This window comes from Eurosta solidaginis, chromosome 4 (genome assembly GCF_040869045.1).
Source record: "Eurosta solidaginis isolate ZX-2024a chromosome 4, ASM4086904v1, whole genome shotgun sequence".
Lineage (NCBI taxonomy): Eukaryota > Metazoa > Arthropoda > Insecta > Diptera > Tephritidae > Eurosta > Eurosta solidaginis.
The window spans coordinates 16317687-16340128 of record NC_090322.1 but is presented as its reverse complement, the minus strand read 5'-3'; the positions used below and the strand labels follow the sequence as shown (position 1 = coordinate 16340128).

Below are 22442 nucleotides of genomic sequence, written 5' to 3'. Positions count from 1 at the left end.
TTTCGGCTACGAGAGAGGCTACAGCAGTAAACGAGTGCTGGTGGAAGAGAGTCAGCAAATAACACCAAAATCCGAAGCCGTCATCTGGGCAAAGGTTGATGGAGATTGTGGCACAAACAAATTGTGGGTTGTCGAAGCACCAAACAAATCAGCACCGAACATACTTGTAGGAAAAACCCTGGCTATGACAAAACAAGATGGACGTATTCCGGTAAGAGTACTCAGTGAGTTCAAGTCACCACTCAAACTGACCAAAAGAGCTATTGTGGGAAGATGCCAAGAGGCTGAAGTAATTATTAACTGTGAACAGCTCCAGGAACACGTTCCATCTAGTAATACTGATCTTTCAAATGACATCACGGCATGGACGGAGGGGCTAGAGGAAGATTATCAGTGTAAGGCAAGCAACTGCTCCTAAAGTACGCAAACATATTTGCCCAGGATGGTTCTAAACCAGGCCGCACCAATATTGTGAAACATCAAATTGACACTGGAGACGCGAGGCCGATACGTCAAGATCCACGTAGTGTTTCACTGGCGAAGCGGGAAGTTGTGAGTCAAATTATACAAGAAATGAGCGACAGCGGCGTCATCGAACCATCAGCTAGTCCCTGGAGCTCACCGATAGTACTTGTAAAGAAGAAGGATGGAAAAATGAGGTTTTGCGTGGACTACCGGAAGTTGAATGACGTTACGAAAAAGGATAGCTACCCATTGCCAAGAATTGACGACACTCTGGACTCGCTCTCTGGTACGAAATGGTTTTCCACACTGGACTTGAAAAGCGGCTACTGGCAAGTGGAGGTGAAGGAGGAAGACAAAGAGAAAACAGCCTTCAGCGTCGGAGATGGTCTTTGGCAACTTACAGTAATGCCCTTTGGACTATGTAATGCACCAGCTACTTTCAAGAGACTCATGGATCAGGTATTGAAAGGACTACATTGGAAAACATGCTTGGTGTACCTGGATGACATCATCGTATTGCGCAAGAACTTTGATGAACATCTTAAAAACTTAGAGGAAGTTTTCCAGAGAATAGCTGGCGCTGGTCTGAAGTTGAGTCCCAAAAAGTGTGCGCTGTTTAAAAAGGAAGTAAATTATTTGGGTCACAAGGTAACGACAGAAGGTATCCGTACAGCGAATGAAAAGATAGAGGCAGTAAAGGATTGGCCAAGACCACAGAATCTGCATGAATTGAGAAGTTTCCTTGGGCTGTGCACATATTACCGCCGATTTGTACCAAATTTTTCCAGCGTAGCCCATAGCCTCCATGAGCTTACAAGAAAAAACAAAGCTTTTGAATGGAAGAAGGAGCAAGAATTGGCTTTCCAAACATTGAAGGAGCGTTTGTGCACTGCCCCAATGTTAGCATATCCGATTCCAGGAGCAACATTTATTCTAGATACAGATGCGAGCGAATATGCTATAGGAGGCGTTTTATGACAACCGGTCGATGGACAGGAGAAGGTAGTTGCATATTACAGCCGTTCAATTGGAAAACCAGAGAGGAACTATTGCGTTACACGGAGAGAGCTGTTGGCATTGGTAGAGTGCATTAAACATTTCCACAAATACCTCTACGGCCAGCGATTCCGCGTCAGGACAGATCACGCAGCGTTGAAATGGCTTCTGCAGTTCCGTAATTCGGAAGGACAATTGGCTCGGTGGATCGAGCGACTACAAAGCTATGACTTTTCCATTGCGCATCGAAAAGGTAGTACCCATGGAAATGCTGATGCAATGTCACGAAGACCATGTAGTTTGGAATGCAAGCACTGTTCAAAGGCCGAGGCTAAAGAAGACATTATAGATGTCCGGCTAATGACTATAACATGTACAGATGAATGGGACAAAGAACAGCTAAGAAAGTGTCAGCTAGAAGATACAGATCTGTCACGTTTTATGCAAGAGCTCGAACGAAACGAAAGACCAAACAGAGAAGAGATGTCAGCAGAGAGTCCCATTGCGAAGTCATATTGGGCACAGTGGAACAGTTTAGAATTGATATCCGGTTGCCTTCATCGAGTATAGGAGAGTGAGGTAAATGCAAGAAGAAACTGATAGTTGTTCCCAGAAAGAGGATTCCTTACGTGCTCAGCGAGTTGCATAATGGTCCAAGTGGAGGTCATCTTGGAATCACGAAGACGCTCGAGAAAATTAGGCAGAGATTCTATTGGGTTGGTTGCCGTCAGTCGGTCACCGAGTGGATTGCCAACTGCGAGGTTTGCAACAGAGCGAAAGGCCCAAATCACGAAGTCATGGCCAGACGAAGCAGTATATTTCAGGTGCACCATTTGAAAGGATCGCTATAGATATCGCAGGTCCATTTCCTACTAGCAACCACGGAAACAAATACGTACTGGTGATTATGGATCATTTCAGTAAATGGCCAGAGGTATACCCAATCCCAAACCAAGAAGCGGAAACAGTAGCAGAAGTGTTTATAAACAATTGGGTTGCAAGGTATGGTGTACCAATGGAATTACATTCTGACCAAGGCAGGAATTTCGAATCAGCTGTGTTCTAGGAAATGTGTAAATCATTGGGCATTCGAAAAACACGGACAACTGCATTGCATCCTCAATCCGATGGTATGGTAGAACGATTCAATAGAACATTGGAGGAGCACTTAAGGAAAGTAGTAGACAAGTACCATAAAGAGTGGGATACCAGCATACCATTATTATTGATGGCTTACCGAGCAGCAGTACATGAGACAACGGGCCAAACCCCTGCAAAAGTAATTTTTGGCAATGACCTTAGACTGTCAACTGATTTGAAGTTTGCGATAGATGCCAATGCGGAAAGAAATGTCAAGAAATCCACTAGTGATTTGGAAGAAGACTTAAGAGAAATACATGATCTGATAAGGCAACGAACAAAGATTATGAGTGACAAGATGAAAGCCAGATACGGTAAAGCAATTAATTCGGAAGGTTTTCAGGAAGGAGATTTGGTGCTGTTATACAACCCACAACGTAAAAAAGGTTTGTCCCCGAAATTGCGGTGTAATTGGGAAGGCGCATACAAAGTTGTAAAACGGATCAACGATGTAGTGTACCGCATACAAACCATCGGTAAACCACGAACCAAAATTAAAGTGGTCCATTTGGAAAGGCTGGCAACGTTTAGATCGGGAGATTTGTCTGATTGGGACGATCAGACTTAGGGGGAGGGCAGTGTTACGAATATTAGCAAAACTAAGGGGTGCTGCCATCTCTAAGCCGATGCTAAAAAGTGATATCATGCACATCCATAGATCAATCATTATATATCTACATAAACGAAACAATAATTGCGTCTACACATATGTACCATGCACGTATACGAGCAGCGGAGAATCAATGCACAAACACATGCATATATCTGAGATACTCCTGAAAGTATGCAATGAGAGAAGCTATAAAATCGTGCAATTGTAGTTACAGCTGAGAAATTTGAGAGCTGATGGCAACTAGTAGATTCTGGAAATGGAAGCGCCTAGAAGATGCGAACGTTGAAATCAGAGAGTATAAAAGGCAGCAAATGTAGAGGCGCTGGAATTCAGTTTGATTTGAGCTATCAAGCAGTTATTGATTAAGCACGCAATCTGTCGGGCAATAGTAGAGTTTCATTTGAGCTATCAATCAGTTGGTTATTAACCAAGCTATTCATTGCAAAGTATAAGTGTTATTGTGAAGTACTTTAATAAAGGCCATTATTCAATATTGGAGTTATTTATTCAACTGTTTAGCGATACGAACGTTGGCAGAAGATTGCAAATAAGGGGAATTGCAGTAAATTCGTTACAATATAATACATCGCACTCAAAGCAGGTTTGATCGTATAATCACATGAACTGCACACACTAGTGCCTTTGTGTGACATTTTTAAAAATTTCATTCTATTCAATTTTGCATAACGTGCCTAAAGAAGCATAACTTCAAAAATTAGATCCCCTCAGAGGTATATCGCGGCTTGTATATATGTATTTATTTATATGGAAAATGGAATTGTATAGCAACAGACAGATAGCCTTTTTTACACGAGTTAGTCACATGTACATACGTACAATATTTCGTTATTAACCCTAAACCCTTTTTCCCTTTTTTACTCTATTATTTGTTATTATTAGTTCATTATTTATTCATCATTGGAAAATTGCCAAACAGGAAAGACAATAAAGAGGTGAAATGTGGGCGATTAACCGTTCAGTTTTTGATTCAATCATACTGAAGAACTAGAGGAACACTGATTTGAATTAATATTTATGTTCCAGTCCTGAGTAAATTGAAATGTATCGAAGTGACAAGCGTAGGAGTTTTCCTTTAATGGTTCAGGTAAATACGTGTCGTCTAAGCGTTACCGAATATTGCGCACCTGGGCAGGGTTAGAGGTTGAGGTTGATTTTGAAATTAAGGTTGAAATTGACGTTAGGGTTGAAGTTAAGGTTGAGGTTATGGTTGAGCTTGAGCTTCAGGTAGAGCTAGAATTCCATTAATTTTTTCCTCAATTTCGTGCCTAGCCACAATGTGCAATTCCGCCATACAAACTTCCCATTCCAGCTGCACATGCGAGTACAAAGGCGCAATATTTTAATATAGTTCTACAGTTACAACCCAAAAGCTTGACTATACTCTATTGCACTCCAGCTGCTTAAAAATATATGAAGTTTATAAATGTGTGAAACCATCGTCAGTACACATTTTTCTACTTCCCGATTTGCTCATTGCTGCATCCTTTTCCGGGAACTCATCGCCTCGAGTCCAGATTACAGCAATAGCACTGGATTACAGTGGTTGCGAACAGCTGTTTCATTTCATAAGCAATCAAGAGATAACAAGGTGGCTTGCAAAAAAACAAAAACAAAAAAAGCAGGGAAAAAACAACAATAAAAAATAACAAGCTAATACATTATTAACCTTGATTTTCATCTGAAATGTTGCATACTTTGAAGGGCAGCAGTTAAATTGTCAAAAGCCAGTACAACACCACCAAATTGAATTAGAGATATAGAGTGAAGTATATAGTTATTCGTACTAGGAAAGTTCGAGGTTATGCAGCATTTATAACAGCTGTTTGCTTTGTTAAGGTGGAAAATTTTAATGCCATGCAATGCCAAGGTGAAGGTGAAATAAACAAAAATTTCATGTGAAGACTGGTGTTGCATTAATTACCTATGGATACGCTTGGTCTTCATTTAACATGCTCAACACTTTCGCAATTTCACACATGTGAGTGTGTGACACATTTGCTTAACATACATATATTGTGTATATCTACCAAAAGCTTCCGCTACTTGATTTTCCATATGAACATTCTTATAAGAATGTATACGTTCAAGGTTTGGCCCCAAACGGAGCTCTGTCTCCAGCATATAAAAATAAATCAACAAAAAGCAGGCAACGATATTAAGTGACGTCTAAGCTGTATAAAAATTGATGTGACTGCCGAGACGAACTGTATCACATCAAAGCAAAATTAGTGCATCAGGACAGTTTTTTGACTTTTAGGCAGAGAGCTTCCTTGTAATGAACAGGCAGACTACCTAGCCAAGCAGGTTGCTATAACAGCACTCTATGGTCCAGAGCCCTTCTGTCGACACACAAAGACATTCAATGAGGAGACCATAAGTAACTGGGAAACGAAGCAGTTCAGACAACACTGGATTGAATGCCCTGGGCAAAGAAAGGACAAATTATTTATATTTTCAATTATCTAAGCAGATCGTAGGTTCGTCAAATTCTCACTGAGTATTATACGAGATACTGTGGTCTACGATATCAACTAGGTAAATTAAATCTATCCTATACACAAAAATGTCGCTTTTGTGAACTGGAGAATGACGCGCCAGTTTACGTTCTCTGCAAATATGACGAATGCGGGGAGACCATAAGTAACTGGGAAGTAAAGCAGTTCACACAACACTGTATTGAATGCCCACGGCAAAGACAGGCCAAATTGTTTATACTTTCAGCAATGAGAATATCAGCCAAACTCGTTAATCTAAGCAGAGAAGACTTTCGAACTCTAACTGGGTACCATACGGTTTTCTGAGCTACGGTTTACATTCTCCGCGAACAAGTCGCTCAGGCCAGACAGATACTCTCACATCTAGGTGGATTGACTCTTAGTTTCTTCGAGAGTTGCCTGAAGAGGCAATAGACTGCAAGGTCAAGCACATTAGATATAAATAGAGGTCGCAATGCACTAAGTCCTAGTAATAATAAATATGTTCCTTCAAGGAGGAGGACTTAGAGTGTTGTAGGGAAGTTAAAATCTAAATGGATGGCTCAGAAATGAAAATTGGATTGTACACCAATGGCCCGTGCACTGTGATACAAGCGTAGGTTTATTGCCACATGCTAAAAAAAGCTCAAATAGCCAACATAACGCACTTTGTTGTCATTCAAGCTACCTTAAAGCCGAAATTATCAAAACGGACTAAATCTGAAATTGTGCAGAAATCCAAAGCTACCTTGGCTTATTTAGGGCACGGGTATACGGCAATATCGAAGATAAGAAACCAAAATAAATATAATAGCATATTACAATTTTCTTGCTCAAGCTGAAGTGATGTCGAGTATGAATACTTACAGATGTCAACATCGGACATCGTGCTATTGCACCAATGATCATACAATGTGTATACCAAGAAGTTCTCTCTGCAGAATTTATCCGAATAAAAAGAAAGGGGAGTTGATGCATCAGTTTATTAGTTATTGACGCGACTGCAGACAAAGGGATTTGTTGGGGTACTTGGGGAGCGTTACCCATTGGAGAAAGTACACGAAGTAGATCTTTCACTCTCAATATATACTCTGTCTCAATTTAATGAACCAAATCTATGCCTTCAAGCCTAAAATATACTGCATTGACATTTCGTCTTCCTAACCCAAATGTTAGCAGAATTACGCTTGAAATGACTTTGCTCCCTTTATGTTGCTAATTGACGACTGCCGCTTCACTGAGCTCAACCGAAGTCACCAATTCGTCAAGAATCAGCTTAAAAAGAAGATGAAGATATTAAAATTCTTTCATATGCAAAATCAAATTAGTACATAAAAGATTGCTTTTAATATTTATTTGCGAACCACGCGCCATTAAAGCTTTTAGAACGTTCCGCTGTGCATTTAGACTCTTAAGGATTGTGGCTGGAGATAAATATAATTAGACCATTTAAGGGTTCTTACATATAAACAAAAATATATATTTTTATTCAGTCATTAATGCTTAATTAGCACCAATATTATGGCGGACACACAGCTTGCGGCTAATCATTGATGACATTGACGCCATTAAGGGCACGAGCACGAGAACATGCAAGCATCTTTATTATGAGCTCATAATCTATTTATAACAGGCACTAACAAAGTGCACATCACAAGTGTCCAAAGTGGGACTACAAAGACAAAAGACAAACAAATAAGTACATTCTGACCCAACTCACCATATTGGCAGGCTTTTCCAATGGTCTGAGAAAGAATCAGACATAAACTTATAGTATCTAATGAAGTACATCAAAAACTAGAGGCCGAGATCGAGTTTCTATGATTCAGCCCTACCGTTGCAGGTTGCAAACAATTAATCTAATTTCCTGCCAATTTGTAGGAAAAATTTAAAAGGATTGGTGTATATGCAACGAGCTCATACCAAGGAAAATGTACCGAATGTATGAAATTGTAACAGTTTGAAACTTTACAATGAGTATCTACAATGGGTATCTACATACCTCCTAGAAGGGTATAAGGAAGTGATCTTGAACAGTAGACTGGTAAACCTTACCACGAACGATTCCGAACTATATACGACAGTTAGAAAACGAGAATTTATTTGGCCAAAAACTCATTGTTATCCGAAAGTTAAGGCTATCTAATTAATATAGCGTTTTCCAAACGAAGGTCGCCGCCGTAAGCAATACGGTAGATTGGCTGTTACCAATACTCTGAATGCTAAGCGGTAATTAAAGCATATGAGCTCAGCAATAGTGCTGTCGACAATGGTATGCGGGCTTCAGTTAATTTAAGGGTCTAAAATATCCTCACAGTAAGGCATGCTTCCTATAATAGGCCAGAAGATTCGAGGGGTAAAAAGCTATTCCGGTAGCGTCCGCGGTGGAACTATTCAAGAGCAGGCGTGTACCCCTCTTAACTAACTATACACTAACTTTGCTCGCCGTATTCTTTTAAGCCCAATCCCATCCTTCTACTGGGGTTTTTTGGAGATTATTTCGTACCCTCGAATTTATTCGTTACCAAACTTCAGTTTTAAACGATCTATATCAGAAGCTCACTAGTCTTTAATTCCGTAGCGAAGTATATTTAAATTGCATGCTGGGTACAACTTTATATTGGCCTCCACAAATAAACGAATTACTAAATATATATAACAAGAAGTCTCATTATAACATTCTACTCCCAAAGCCGGAGCTCGTCATGTACTATTTCAATACACTTAATGCCATTTCTTTTTCTTATTTTTCCTTTATCAATTCTTACTAAGAGTGCATTGACAACCTCAGTGACATGCATATTCATGTGACTGGATGTTGGGGTTCGTGTTTGGAATTGAGGTTAGGTGGCTATGTTCGGTGTGTGGTTGTTTGTTGGCGTCAGTTAGGCAGGCATTGACGACAACGACAACGTTGTATCCATAATGAATCTTCCCATCTACTGCCGCAACAAAAACAAGCAAACATAAACATTTATGACTCCACACAGACACCCCCAGCAAAAAGGCCGCCATAATTATGAATGCACAAAGGCAGGCATATAACGGTTTAGTAAACGTCAAGTGATATTGTAGCGCATTTGCTTTGTGTGGAGTTGCTTATAGACTGCTTGAATTAAGTGTATGTATGTATATCTGCTTGTATATCTGCTTGTACAGGACATTAATATGAGCGTTTGCAGATTGTTCCAAGAGAGGAGGTACTCCAATTCTACCTTTGCGCGTTTATTGGCTTGAGTAGAGGATATCAAGTTCCATAGCTTTTGGGAAAGGCAATGTGGAAAAGGCTTGGGAGAAAGTTTCCCTCTGCGTCAGTTTGAAGCCCTGAACGAGATTTGTTGCTTTATTTATTTTATTAAATTTCATTTGAGAAAGTTAAAAACCATGACCGCCTTTTCTTTTTAGCAACTGGTGGTTACATTGAGATTCCAAATTTCCGAAATAGCAGATTTTAACCTTTTTATAAAGGGTCGCTAGAAACTGCTTAAAAGGTAAGCCATTGAGTCTAACCCTACAGAGGCTCCGATTTGAAATGGCCCTGAGATGAGGGACGTGCTCTCCTCAATGTGAACAAATCTTATATCAAATAAAAACGGACGCTAACCCCCTCAGTGTGAAGGCAGCATAACCTAACTTTCCGAAGGTCCTGGGCAAAGAAACATCGAAAATATAGAAAAAAGTTACTCAATTAGAGATAAGCTGTTCTAGGCGGGACCGCCCCTCGGAACTGGTAAACAAACACTCCGAGCGTACTCTGCCTTGCCAAAGTATTTTTGTATCAGCCCTATGGTAGTATTTGGTATAAACCATAGAGCTCCTTTTGCTAGAAGGGAGGACTTGAAAGATGGTAAACTTGCTTGAAGTTTTTTTACTTCAGCCTTCATGCACGAATAAGAAGTAGCAACTAGATTCTTTGCAACACAGAAGTACTAGTCTGCCTGTTCATGGCCTTCATGTCTCTGATCCCATACTAACAAAACCCGTTTTTTGACTCCCACATGTATACACACATACATATATAAATATAAAAATAAAATGTGGAATTAAATATCGCCAGAGTTTTTCTCATAAGCCAAAAGTAGTTTCTCTTGATTTCAAAAAAGTTTAATTTGGATTGAAAAAAGTTGTATTTGATTTGAAAAGTTTCATTTGATTTGAAAAAGTTTCATTTGATTTGAAAAAAGTTTCATTTGATCTGAAAATTCTATAGTGGTTAAGCAAAATTCTACTTGAAAGCTAAAGGATTTTTTTTAATCTCAGTTTCATTAAGTTCTTTTTATTAAGGATGATAGTTTTGTTTGCACTCAATTAGATTTTTTTGAGTTTTGCTTAACAATGAGTTTATGGCTAAATGTTAAGGGTAATGAACAAGTATATAAATATGTAGAGTCTACATTATAGACACTTAAGTAAATATATATGTATAATATAACAATTCCTCAAAGTAAAAATCCATGTGCACCCCAGAGGAGAGTGTAGAATGTAGATATGGCTAGTGGAACTTGAGCGCGAGTGAAGTGCTGGGATGACTAAGAGGTGAGCTTACCTAATAAACGCATGTAGCTACAAATATTTATATGACTTGTGAGTGTAGGGGCAAGTGAGAATTGTTGTAATAGTTTTTACGTAGACGAGTGGCCTGCGCGCTTGATTTAATTATGAGCTACACGACTGTTTTTGATCCATGCAGAATATTCATTATTGCCCCTATTACCGTTTACAACTCAACTCTGATTGGGTTGAAATTTCGCAATTTGGTATTACAGATTACAACTCAACCTGTCAAAAAAAAAATGTCGGTTGAGTTGTCTAGTCTAACAACTTTTTGTGGCATTACCGTTTACAACCTTGTGTTGGTGTAGTTGTCAAAGACGTCAAAATCTTACAACTGATTACTAGCAGTTGTCTCATACAATTTTGCAGTTGTTTTGAAAAAATGTTAAGTTTTAGAAGACGGTTCACCACCTAATCTTTTACAAAAATTTTCAAAGTTGGTATCAAATGACGCATTTCGACCTCCGATTTAAGAATCCGAAAACAAAAATTAAAAATTTAATTTTTGTCATATCATTTCGGTTCAAATTTTACCAGGGGTTATTATTTCACCCAGGGTTATTTTTACAAATCGCGGCCAAATGCCGCCAAAACAGAAAGATCTTCTGTGCAAAAAAACTGTGGATGGGGCCTCATATTTCGGACCTTCTGGGGCCATTTTGTAGGTTTTTGTAAATATTTTGCGACAGAAATAAAATTTTTAATTTCCGCTTTTGAATCCTAAAAACGGAGATCGAAACGCGTCTTTTGATACCACCTTTCATAAGAGTTCGATGGTGCACGGTTAAACGAAGGATTACATTGAATAACTTTTTGACTTTATGGAGCGACATTCCGAAGTTGGACGAGGCTGGCCGCAGTTCGGATGCAGCCAAAATAGGTGAAATTATGCGAACGTGAGTCCCATTGATACTAATCACTACTCCTGGGAATCCTGTTTTAGAGTAAAATACAATTTTTCCTGTTTGGGTTTTAATCCACTTCGCACAAATATGCTCCTCAATAATATCTAAAACCAGTCCAACACCAAAATCATTTCCACAGCATTTTTGATAGCTGCCATCAGCAAGGAATCTGAGTGTGGCGCATAATTTTAAAATAGGGGTAAAGCCTTCCCTCGAACGCGTTTGCGAAAATGGTCCTTAATTGTGTTTAGTAATGTGCAAAATGCTTCATTTCAAATCTGCTAAATAACTTCATTTGAAGCTCATCATTTATCACTTAAACATTTTCTTACTTGGTGCTAGGTACTTCCAAGGGATTCGAATGATCACGCGAATGTTTTCCGTATTCGCGACAAGTCAATCACCAACATTTTCGCCATTATAAAATAGATTTCATATCAGATAATACCTTATAATAACAAAGTCACTTTTGCAAATGCTTAAATTTTCGCCACAAATTGATCAGCTGCTCATTTATCTGTCAAATCATCACTTTCTTAGGTTGGCAGCACCAATTCAACTTCATCTGAAATAAGTTGTAATTCGTAATACCAAACAGGAGTTGAGGTGTCTGAAAGTTGAGTTGTTTTAATTATAACCCAACTAAGTTGAGTTGTATAACGTAATAGGGGCATATGACACTATTTTTTTGCTATAATGTTTCTCTTTTTTTTTTATCTAAACTTTTCTTTTTTTATTTGCCCTTGCTCTTGTTTTTACAATTTTTTTTTTTTTGCTTGCTTTTTACTTTTTGTATTGTGTTTGCCTACTTTGCTTATTACTGCCGCAAATCAGTAAATGACGTGCGGTTGCCTACTTACGCTCTCTCCTCCCCTATTTTATGAAATATCTGTGAAACGCAGTGAATAGCGCTGATATGATGAGACAAGAACAGTTGAGCTGAAACAGGAATGAGCTCACAAAAGAACCAAAATTATGAAATGTTACAGTTAATTTTTAAAGATAGCGCCTAACACTGGGCATCAGCAAGTAAGGGTGAAAGCCAGTCGACTTTATTGCCACAAATTGATCGACCTATTTCTAGAAACCGCAGAGAGCTATTTTACTGACCATCACAGTCCTACAAACATTCATCAAGTAGAATAGCAGTTGTGGAAATTACAGACATTATTTAATGCGTCAGCCCAACCCGTTATATCGCCGGACACTAGAACCTAGAATTTAAAACAGTAACGCATATCATGTGATATCCTGAGAAATTCAGAAAGCCACCAAAAACGCTGTAAAATCCTCCAAGCGCATTAGCGCTGACGAAGATGGAGTAAGTTTCATGACAAAGACCCTCAATATGTCCTCGTGTCTTAATATTTTCTCTGAAAATAGTGATAGGAATTATTTTCCACTTACTAAAACCGTTCATAACCACCTACCAATCTGTGTTCCCATGAGCAAAGCCTTTGAAACGTGCCACACCTTACCAAGGACTTTAGAAAAATGTTCACACCAAAACATGATACTCATGTCACTTGTTAACCACGTAGCGCTTCTTAAAGACCCTGATATCAGAGCGATGATTCAAAAAAGTTCTACCGTTTTGCTCACTGGGTAAATATATATTTACATACCCTGCAAAAATTGTTGGATTACGGGTTCCATTTTCTTCATGTTGGAGTACTCTAATAATACTCCTTTGCAATGCGTTTGCGGACCACCATCAGCCGATCATTGCTCGTTTTTTAACGACAGTGATCACGACACGATGACGATCGAACAGAGTTGCCAAAAGTAAAATATTGCATGCAAATAAAAAATACTATAGTATGTATAGAGAAATATTAGTTTCTTTATTCACGCAAATGCTAAATAACATACGAATATTCGTAGTATAAAATATAAAAGTTTTATAGCCCCTCTTCATTAACTTTCATTTTAAATTAAATTCACTTCGATAATTCTTTCCGACACAATTCCTTTTTAGTACTTTGGCATATGATCCTCTGTGGGTGCTGCATGGGGTACTACAGTGAAAGTACTTTGGAAAGTACTCTCACGTATGTACTCTATGGAATACTCACAAACAAAGCGAGAGTGGGATCACCTACTCCTCTCCTAGGACATCGCAATGTTAATTGGAGCACATTTTTTGTATGAATACAGATTAGATTTGGAGCAGTCCTATACTCCCAAAGGAGTATTCCTTACATTATTTATAGAGTACTCGCGTTTTTTGAAGGGTATGTACAGACGATGTCTGCGGAAGTAGTAAAAGTTTGATATGCTAATTTCTAGATACGCAACCAAGTTTTAATTGCATTCGAATAAAAAAAGAGTCAAATGCAAATTGTCACATATCACATTAAAATGCAGAAATTTTTATTTGCTTAACACTATGCAAAAATGCAGGGTCTTTATTTCTCTGATAAGTGATGATTGCCATATAATATGAAGGGATATCTAATCTAATTTAAAGTTATGTCCAAATTATGAATAACGCAATGCAATGCCACAAGTCACTTTTTCTCTTGTGAACCAAACATTCAGGAGTAACAGTAAGCCTGAGTGCTTTTGTGAATTGTTTGGTATTAAACACATAGTGACACAAGTTAATATGAGTGACTGCAAGGTGTTAAGAAATAATAAAAAATATGGCTTTTAAAATCTGCTTATATTTGTTGGTCATACATTTTGGGAATGGTGTTCGTCGGTCTTTGTTAGAATCTTCATTGGAATATGATTTTACTCGACGGGTCCCAAGCCCATTGCACAGCCCGCTCGGCGGGGATGAGGTATCAAGATACGCGTATATACATATAACGAGCCACTTGTTCCAAGACAGACGCCCGATTTTAAAGCCGCCTTCGACAGTACGAAAGGGACCTGCCGTTATGACGCTGTGTCTGAATTTGGTTCCTCAAAAAACCTATAGGCTCTGCAAAAGGATGTTTCGCAACACCACCAGCTCGGTCAGAATTGAGGCGGACCTCTCCGAGCCGTTCGAAAATAAACAAGGTTTTAGACAGGTTGACCCCCCCATTGTGCGATTCCTTTAATGTGATGCTGGAGAAAAGTATACTAGCTGCAGAACTTATCCGCTCTGTAGCAATCTTATATGTAAAAAGAAAGCCTAAAATGTGTGTTAGTTGGTAGCCGGTTTTTGAAGAGATGCGCCGGTCGATTTTGTTCAATCTTTCACATAAGTTGCGTATACCTCACGCCGTGGTTTGCACATAGGTTTGGTTGCGATCGACGCACAGGGTTCCGAGATATAGGCCAAAACGTGGACCCGGGTACCTCTAAAATGTGTTTATAAAATATGGATAACAAATGAAAGCTGTTGCTGAGGGCTTTAAAATAATTTTCATTGTGATATTCGATTTAGTCGCATCAACCTAGCAAAACTGATAAATATGGATGCGCAGCCGAAATAAAGACATGAATTAATAATACCCGCATACCTATTTACATACGTCCTATTCGATTTGCCTGTAATTTGGTATATAAATTTGTCTACATTAGTATTTACGATCCTTTTTTCCAGGAAATAGACCAGAGACGGACTGGGGCTGGGATTAGGACTACGACTGGGGCTGAGACTTGGAGTGGGACTGGGACTCGGAATGGGACTGGAACAAAATACATACCACCCTCTGGGACTGGCAATAAGGGATGAAGAAGAATCAGAAGAATTTGAGAGAAGAGAAAAGAGAGAAGGAGACTGAGAAAGAGATAGAATGAGGCGGAAAAAGCTTATTAAAATGTATGCAGATAGACCAAATTTAGGGCAGAACAACGTCTGCCGGGTCTGCTAGTCTATATATATAAAAGGAAGTGTACATTTTGATTGTCACTCCATAACTCGAGAAGGGATAGAAAGATTGCCATGAAATTTTTAGGATAACTTAATAGGAACCCGGAGAGTGTTTGCGAAAAGTTTTTTTTTCGGGAAGTGGACCAGGGACCGATTTATTCTAAACTGTCGTATATATGGCTCGATTTGCCTGAAATTTGGTATGTAGGTAGCGTTATATCTAGAATAAAATGTCGGATAATTTTTCTTCCGGGAAGTGGACCAGGATACATATTGGTGACTAGGGTCTCGAGAAATAGGACAAAAAGTAGACCCGGGCGCCCCTAGAATGTGTTTATACAATATGGATATCAAATGAAAGCTGCTGATGAGTGCTTTAGTACAGGGTAGTTTTCATACCTATTGGTGACTAGGGTCCCGAAATATAGGCCAAAACGTGGACCCGGGCACCCCTAGAATGTGTTTATACAATATGGATATCAAATGAAAGCTGCTGATGAGTGCTTTAGTACAGGGTAGTTTTCATACCTATTGGTGACTAGGGTCTCGAGATATAGGCCAAAACGTAGACCCGGGCACTCCTAGAATGTGTGTGTATTTTGGATATCAAACGAAAGCTGTTGCTGAGAGCTTTTAAGTAATTTTCATTGTGATATTCGATTTAGTCGCATCAACCTGGCAAAACTGATAAATATGCATGCGAAGCCGAAATAAAGACATGAATTAATAATACCTACATACCTACTTACATACGTCCTATTTGATTTGCCTGAATTTGGTATATAAATTTGCCTATATTAGTATTCCCGATGCTTTTTTCCGGGGAGTAGACCAGAGACGGACTGGGACTGGGATTAGGACTGGGACTGGGACTGAGACTGAGACTCGGAGTGGGACTGGGACTGAGACTCGGATTGGGACTGGAACAAAATACATACCACCCTCTGGGACTGGCAATAAGATATGAAGAAGAATTAGAAAAACTTGAGAGAAGAGAAAAGAGAGAAGGAGACTGAGAAAGAGATAGAATGAGACGAAGATGGAGATAGATGAAGCGAAAAATACGGAGGGAGGAGTGAATACAAAGATTAGGAAAAAGTGTAGAGGGGCGAGGGAGAGTTAAACGGAAAAAGCTTATTAAAATGTATGCAGATATACAAATTTAGGGCAGAACAACGTCTGCCGGGTCTGCTAGTATTCTATAAAAGCGTACAAATACAGACTTATGCCGACGACATTGGCATCATCGCAGAAGCGAAAAATATTGGTTTGATGGTGAACGAGGACAAAACGAAGTACGTGCTTTCATCAAGCAAAGTGTCAGCGCATTTGCGCCTCGGCAACCGCGTCACTGTTGGCAGCCATAACTTCGAAATAGTAAAGGACTTCGTTTATTTGAGAACCAGCATTAACACAAACAACAAAGTCAGTCTAGAAATCCAGCGAAGAATCACTCTTGCCAATAATGTTACTTTGGCCTGAGTAGATAATTGGAAAGTAAAGTCCTCTCTCGGCAGACGAAGATCATGCTCTACAAGTCACTAATGGTACCCGTCCTTTTATATGATGCAGAAGCATGGACCATGACAACATCAGATGAAACGATTCTGAGATCTTTCGAGAGAAAAGTCCCTCGAAAGATTTATGGGCCCCTGCGCATAGACGACCGCGAGTATCGAAGACGATTTCATGATGAGCTTTATGCAGACACAAACACAGTGTAGCGAATTTAAAATCAGCGGCTAGGCTAGCTAAGTCCGACCAAAAATGATTCTAATCGGAACCCGCCTATGGAAGCAAAGGCAGAGGACGGCCCCACGCTGCTGGAAGGACCAGGTGGAAAACGATTTAAATTCCCTTGGTGTGACCAATTGGCGCCAATTAGCTCAAAGAAGAAGCGGCTTTTGGAAAAATTGTACGAAATAATAAACTCGTGCATACATTTTTGCTCTAAGTCAGAACAAACACATTGGCTAGGCCTACAGGGGGATAGACTGTTATGAAGAGGGCCTTTTATCGTCTGTGTATTTTTTGAAAAAAGATACCATTTTTCCACTTATTCTAAACTGAACTAATATTGTTTTGAGAATATTGTTGAGCTGAACAATTTGAACTGTACTGCCGTCCTTGAAAAGAACTTGTTTGTAACTTTCCAGCATTCGTTGTTTTTTTATTGAAAATAAGAATTTTGGACTAATTTGGATGTCATCTTTCTATTTCTGCAAAAAAGGTCAAATTTGAGTTCCTTATACGCGAATTTTGACGCTTTTATAAATGACCAATCTTTGAAAGGAAGTGCAGTTACCCACATTATTTACTAGGACGGCAGTATACCCCTGCACATATATACTAACTTAAGTGCATACATACAAACAAATACTTATTTAATATACATACATACATAGCATATACTTATCATATTTACTTTGCTCTCAATGCCAGTTGACGATCGCTGGGACAAACAAACTTATTTCCGGTTGTATTATTATGACTTTGAAAATCCATTTCCTGCAAGTGACTTCAACAGTGACTTTGACAGCAAGCAGTAACTGTGTAAATAACTGTCAAGTCACTGCTCCGTGTTGGCGTAGATAAGAATTGTGCTATTGGCACTAATTGTTGTAGTTGTTACTTTTATTTTTACTGTTTTTTGAAATTTGTTTGTTGTTGGTATTTGTGCTGCTATTATGTTACAATGTGTCACTGTCACTGTTGTTGCGCTTCACTGTTGTCATTACGATAACATTGTTGTTGCAAATGTTATTGTTGTTGTTGTGGTGTTTTTTGTTGTTGTGTTGTTGCTGTTATTGTTATTGTTGCTGCTGCAAATATCAGTGCGCACGATTACTTCGGAATTCACTCTTTTTTGTTTGCTTTAACTGTTGCACACGTGCTTTTGTTGTAATGCTTTAGCAATATTTTCAAGAATTTTTGTTGTTGCTTTACATATTTGCTGTGCACGAGCACTGTTATTTTGCGGTATTTACCTTGAAAAATAAAATATATATTTCGATATTCACAAGTGGTTGTCGCGAGAGAGTTACACGCTTATGCACATATACACTTGCATACATAAGGGATTTCTATGGATGTACATTAGGCCGTTTCAGAAAAAACTGTTTTTCATTCATTTCATTGGAACTAAAGTTTCAAACGCTTTTATGAGAATTCCACCGTTAACAGCATATTGAATCGGAATAATTCCAACTTTCCATTAAAGAGTATGTCGAAATTCTAAATTCTGAAAATCGACTGGCACTATCAGGTAAAACTTTTTTGCTGCGTATATCCTTCGAAAATTATTTATTATAATTTCAAATTTGTATTTGCATTTTGCTGACCAGGTCTCCAGCTACTTTTGATGAATGTTCCAAAACCATATACAATCAGTCAGAGCTTAATAAATAAAATAAATGTAAAGCGCAATAGCCTCCGAAGAGTTTTTAGGCCGAGCTTCTCTTCCAATTTGCGTTTTGCTCCTTTTTAATTTTTCCTACAAATTGGCGGGACGGACCTACTTCTTTTATGCTGACTTCGAACGGCATCTGCAAGGCAGATGAGCTTTTCATGGCAGTAATACACTCGGAGTGCTTGCCAAACACTGCCAAGGCTAACCTCACTTAGAAAAATTTTCTTCTAATTTAAAAACCTTATATCTAAAATTTTGATGTTGCTTTATCCGGGCGTGAACCTAGGATCTTCGGTTTGGTAGGCGGAGCACGTTACCATCACATCACGGTGGCCAGAGCTTGCAAATAGAAATTTACTTGCAGAAAAGCTTTCGTTAGCTTGGTTTAGAACTGCAAAAGTTTGAGGGAGCTGAACAAAACAGTACAATAAAACTATTAGGGTGTTTCATTATTATTTATAGCCGAATGGTCGAGTTATGACAGTGTGTTCATTCGAACAAGTTTTTCTAATTCTTTTTTATCAGCAGAGCCAATAATAAACAAAAATTTCCGAGTTTAGATCTAAAAGGAAATGTGCAATAATAATGACCTTTATTTCAAATCTGATCTTTCCTTTTTCTTATAAATTGGTGTGTTCCGCATAACACATTCTGATTTCGAATGGTATCTGGAAAAGCAAGAAAGTTTTTACTGAAAATCATTTAACCGCAGAAATATTGTCTGGAGGTTTGCCAAGCTGCTGCCAGAGGAACAACTCTTTTTTTGAATTCTTTCCTTCGATACCGAAGATAGTTTTAAAATTTAAATAAAATGATTCCTACTTCTGAAACCCTTTGTCAACTGCCTTCCTTTACTGCATTTTTTAGGTTATTTATCGCAGCCGATATACTCTAGCATAGTTGAATTGATTTAGTCTTCAGCAACTTAACCGGAATATGTTATACTTGGCGCAAACAAGCGAGATATGTTAGTCATAGACAAAAACAGCGAACTGCGTTAATGTCCGCACAAATAATGAAACATTACCGACTTCCGTTGGGCCTACGATATAGTAATATTTCTTTCAATGTGGGTTTTAGATCGAGTAAAATTATCAGTTTTTGGGATTTTTATACTTTCTCTTCAGTGTGGAGTACAAGATGGATTCCGATTTTATGATTTATTTTTCCACTGCAATTTCTTAAAATATCTTGGCTTAGATCCACAATATATAAAATACCGAGCTTTACGGTATTTCAATAGGCTCAATTTATTAATAAAATTTCCTAAAATGTAAGTGAATATTTTGCCGAAAAAAGCGAATGAAACACCCTATTAAGAGATTTTTGAGGCATTTTTTATAAAAATGTTGTTAGTTTAAAAAATACCAGAGTTTAACACTTTTTTTCCTCAAGCAAAAACCAAAACGGTCTAATGTACGAGTACATATACATACATAAATGCATACAAGCTGAAATGTATGCATACCTTTCGGCGCAACTACAGCTGCTGCATACAAAACCAAGGATCTTTATAACTGCTTTTAAAAAAAATCTACTTAATGCGTTGTCAATATGAAGAAAGCAACCAAAATATTATAATTTTCACAGCAATATGCCTCTTATGCACCATTGAAATTTACACAAATTTTTAGCACTCTTACGCGACTTTTTTTATTACTTTAATAACATAAGGTTTAAGCAAATTTCATATTTCTTCTTTTTATTAATTTCACAACAAATTAGTTTACCCTCTGAAAATCTATTATAACATTTCATTTAAACTTCTTCTTTTAAATTTTTTGCGATTTGTTTTAACTAACCACTTATTTCTCTACAACGTTTTCTTCCGTTCAATAGCGCCTGCGATACGCCCTCTTCAATTGTCGGCAATGTACTGAGTTCCTAAACTAAATAACAGTAGATAAATATAGGTACATATATATGTATGTAGTACGTGTCTGGAGTAGTTATTTTGCCTGTCTGAGTTGCCGACGATACGATAAATTCGCCTGTTGCTGCACAATCGAACGCACTTCAAAAACACTATATTCACAACAACAACTATAAAAATTACAAAAAAAGTAACAAAAAAATGTTTGTACTGGTTGAAATGTAACACAAACATTTTGTGTCCAAAACTCCACCACGTTTCTATGCATGTGTATGGGTTATCTAACACCCCCACATGCCAAATCAGTCAAGCACACAACCACATGCATACATAAATATATGTACATATGTATGGAAAATATAAACAATACATACAAGCTTGCTTGCATGTTCGTCCATGATGACACAGCTCGCTCATGTCTCCACAGAGTAGACGAAAATGGAGCGGTAAATACTACGAACTAACGATTGGATGTATTCAAAGAGTGAGGAAAAAAGTACTGAGAATCTAAAAAGTAAACACTAATTAATTAGAAAGTTAAGAATCAAATTCAATTAAAGATTTAAAAATGCGAATTGGAATGGGATTCGGAAATGCAAACGAAAAAATTTTTTTTTAATAAATTGGGAAAAATTTAAACAACGTGACATCAGGACGGACAAGGCGACAGCTGTTTCGATTATACCTTGTAAATCTCTTCCAAGCCTTTTCTCCCGGGAGTGGGATTAAATTTTTCCCAAATTATTCATGCATTAAAAAAAAGCAATATGGGCAATCCCCGATTAAATCATAGAAAACAATTTTATTTAAAGAAATAAAAATATAAAAAACTTCCAAAAAGAATTGTTATTATGAAAATAAAGTGAACTCATGAATGCATCTATGCATGTGTGCATGTAGAAAAGTGTTCGATCAACCCCACTAGGCGTATGAGTGATACTTACCTTAGATCGCCTGAGTTTGAACGCAACATTTTTTACAGCATACATTTAGGCTGCGCCATCTTATTTCAGGAGAGCTGTAATTATTCGTTCAGTGATGCCAAATCGAGGGCTTTTGGCCCTTTTGTAGGATTTTGTAATAAAAAATTTGCTAAGAGAGTAGATAAAAGAGATTTCCACAGACTTACTGAATAAAAAGTGGTATTTTTCAAGATGCATGCTTTTTTGTTGGTCCGTTGAACGCAAAAACAACAGTATTGAATTTTTTTAATCGATTATCGATTCCCATCCATTTGCTCAAGGCTACTTGAATTAAAGGGAAACATTTATCCTTTTAAAATCTGATATGAAACATGGCCAAAGGAAATTGTTTTTAATATATTTGAATGAAAGAATTTGGGCAACGGCCGATACCAGTGGAAGACATTGAGTGTAAACTTTCAGTATGGCAGATTGGAAACATTAAGGGTCAAAGAGTCACAAAAATATATTAAAAAATCTGCAGGTTCGTCGTATAAGAGAGGGAGTATGTGGAGTTCACGCTCTTTAAGTCTCTTAACAGATCATTGCTGGTGTATTGCTCTCAATCGTGGTATGGGGATGAGATCAGATTGCCCTTGAAGAGAAAACTTATCTGAAAGATTTATGAACCTACATATGTAGTGTTGCGAATACAAGCTCGACGGCTTGTTGTACGAATGTATAAAGCCAATCCGTCCCAACAGATATTTCTATAGACCTCTATATTTGGCAGCAGAAGTAGACGGAGACCCCCCTCAGTTAGCGCTAAGAAAATCGCTAAGGTGGTTAGGTTCAGAGGCTAAGCGCAGACCTATCCGAAAGACCCAATTTACACCGACGCAATTTCATCAACTCGAAAACGGCATCTGCCAAGCATAGTTGAGCACCACGAATGAATATGAAATTAAATCGATTATTTCAATCGAGAAATTGATAGAAAACAATAACGTTTTGTGATGCGATATCAATTTGGTCTCTTTTGATTTAATCTAATTGGCTGATATGATATCATATAACTGAAATGGTAGAGATGCATAGTCTCACAACGATTCAGACTTGCTTTAATCTCAATCCATTTTCTTATGTGAAAACAGTTTGAGCTTATTTTGTTGAAAATTATACCAAAAAAGAGCTACTGTGATTGTATATCATATGTGATGAGCTTTATGAATACCCTTATCGTACGAGCCCCTCTCATAACTGACTACTAAGCCATTTGCAG

The 22442-nt window shown here is 38.1% G+C and overlaps 1 protein-coding gene across 4 annotated transcripts in view; it reads right to left on the bottom strand.

Annotated features, from left to right (window-relative positions):
* Positions 1-20259, bottom strand: part of Rph (Rabphilin) — a 45471-nt gene extending 25212 nt beyond the window's left edge. For 2 of the 4 annotated variants that reach the window (XM_067780379.1, XM_067780383.1), the window contains exons 1-2: positions 19822-20121; positions 17402-17963 (exon numbers count right to left, since the gene is read on the bottom strand). In XM_067780379.1, coding sequence (XP_067636480.1) covers positions 17402-17481 — 80 coding nt within the window. In that variant the 5' untranslated portion in view covers positions 17482-17963; positions 19822-20121. Of the gene's footprint in view, positions 1-17401; positions 17964-19821; positions 20122-20187 lie in introns of those variants that run through there. The other 2 variants (XM_067780382.1, XM_067780380.1) reach the window with 2 other exon arrangements.
* Positions 20260-22442: the final 2183 nt, after the last annotated feature.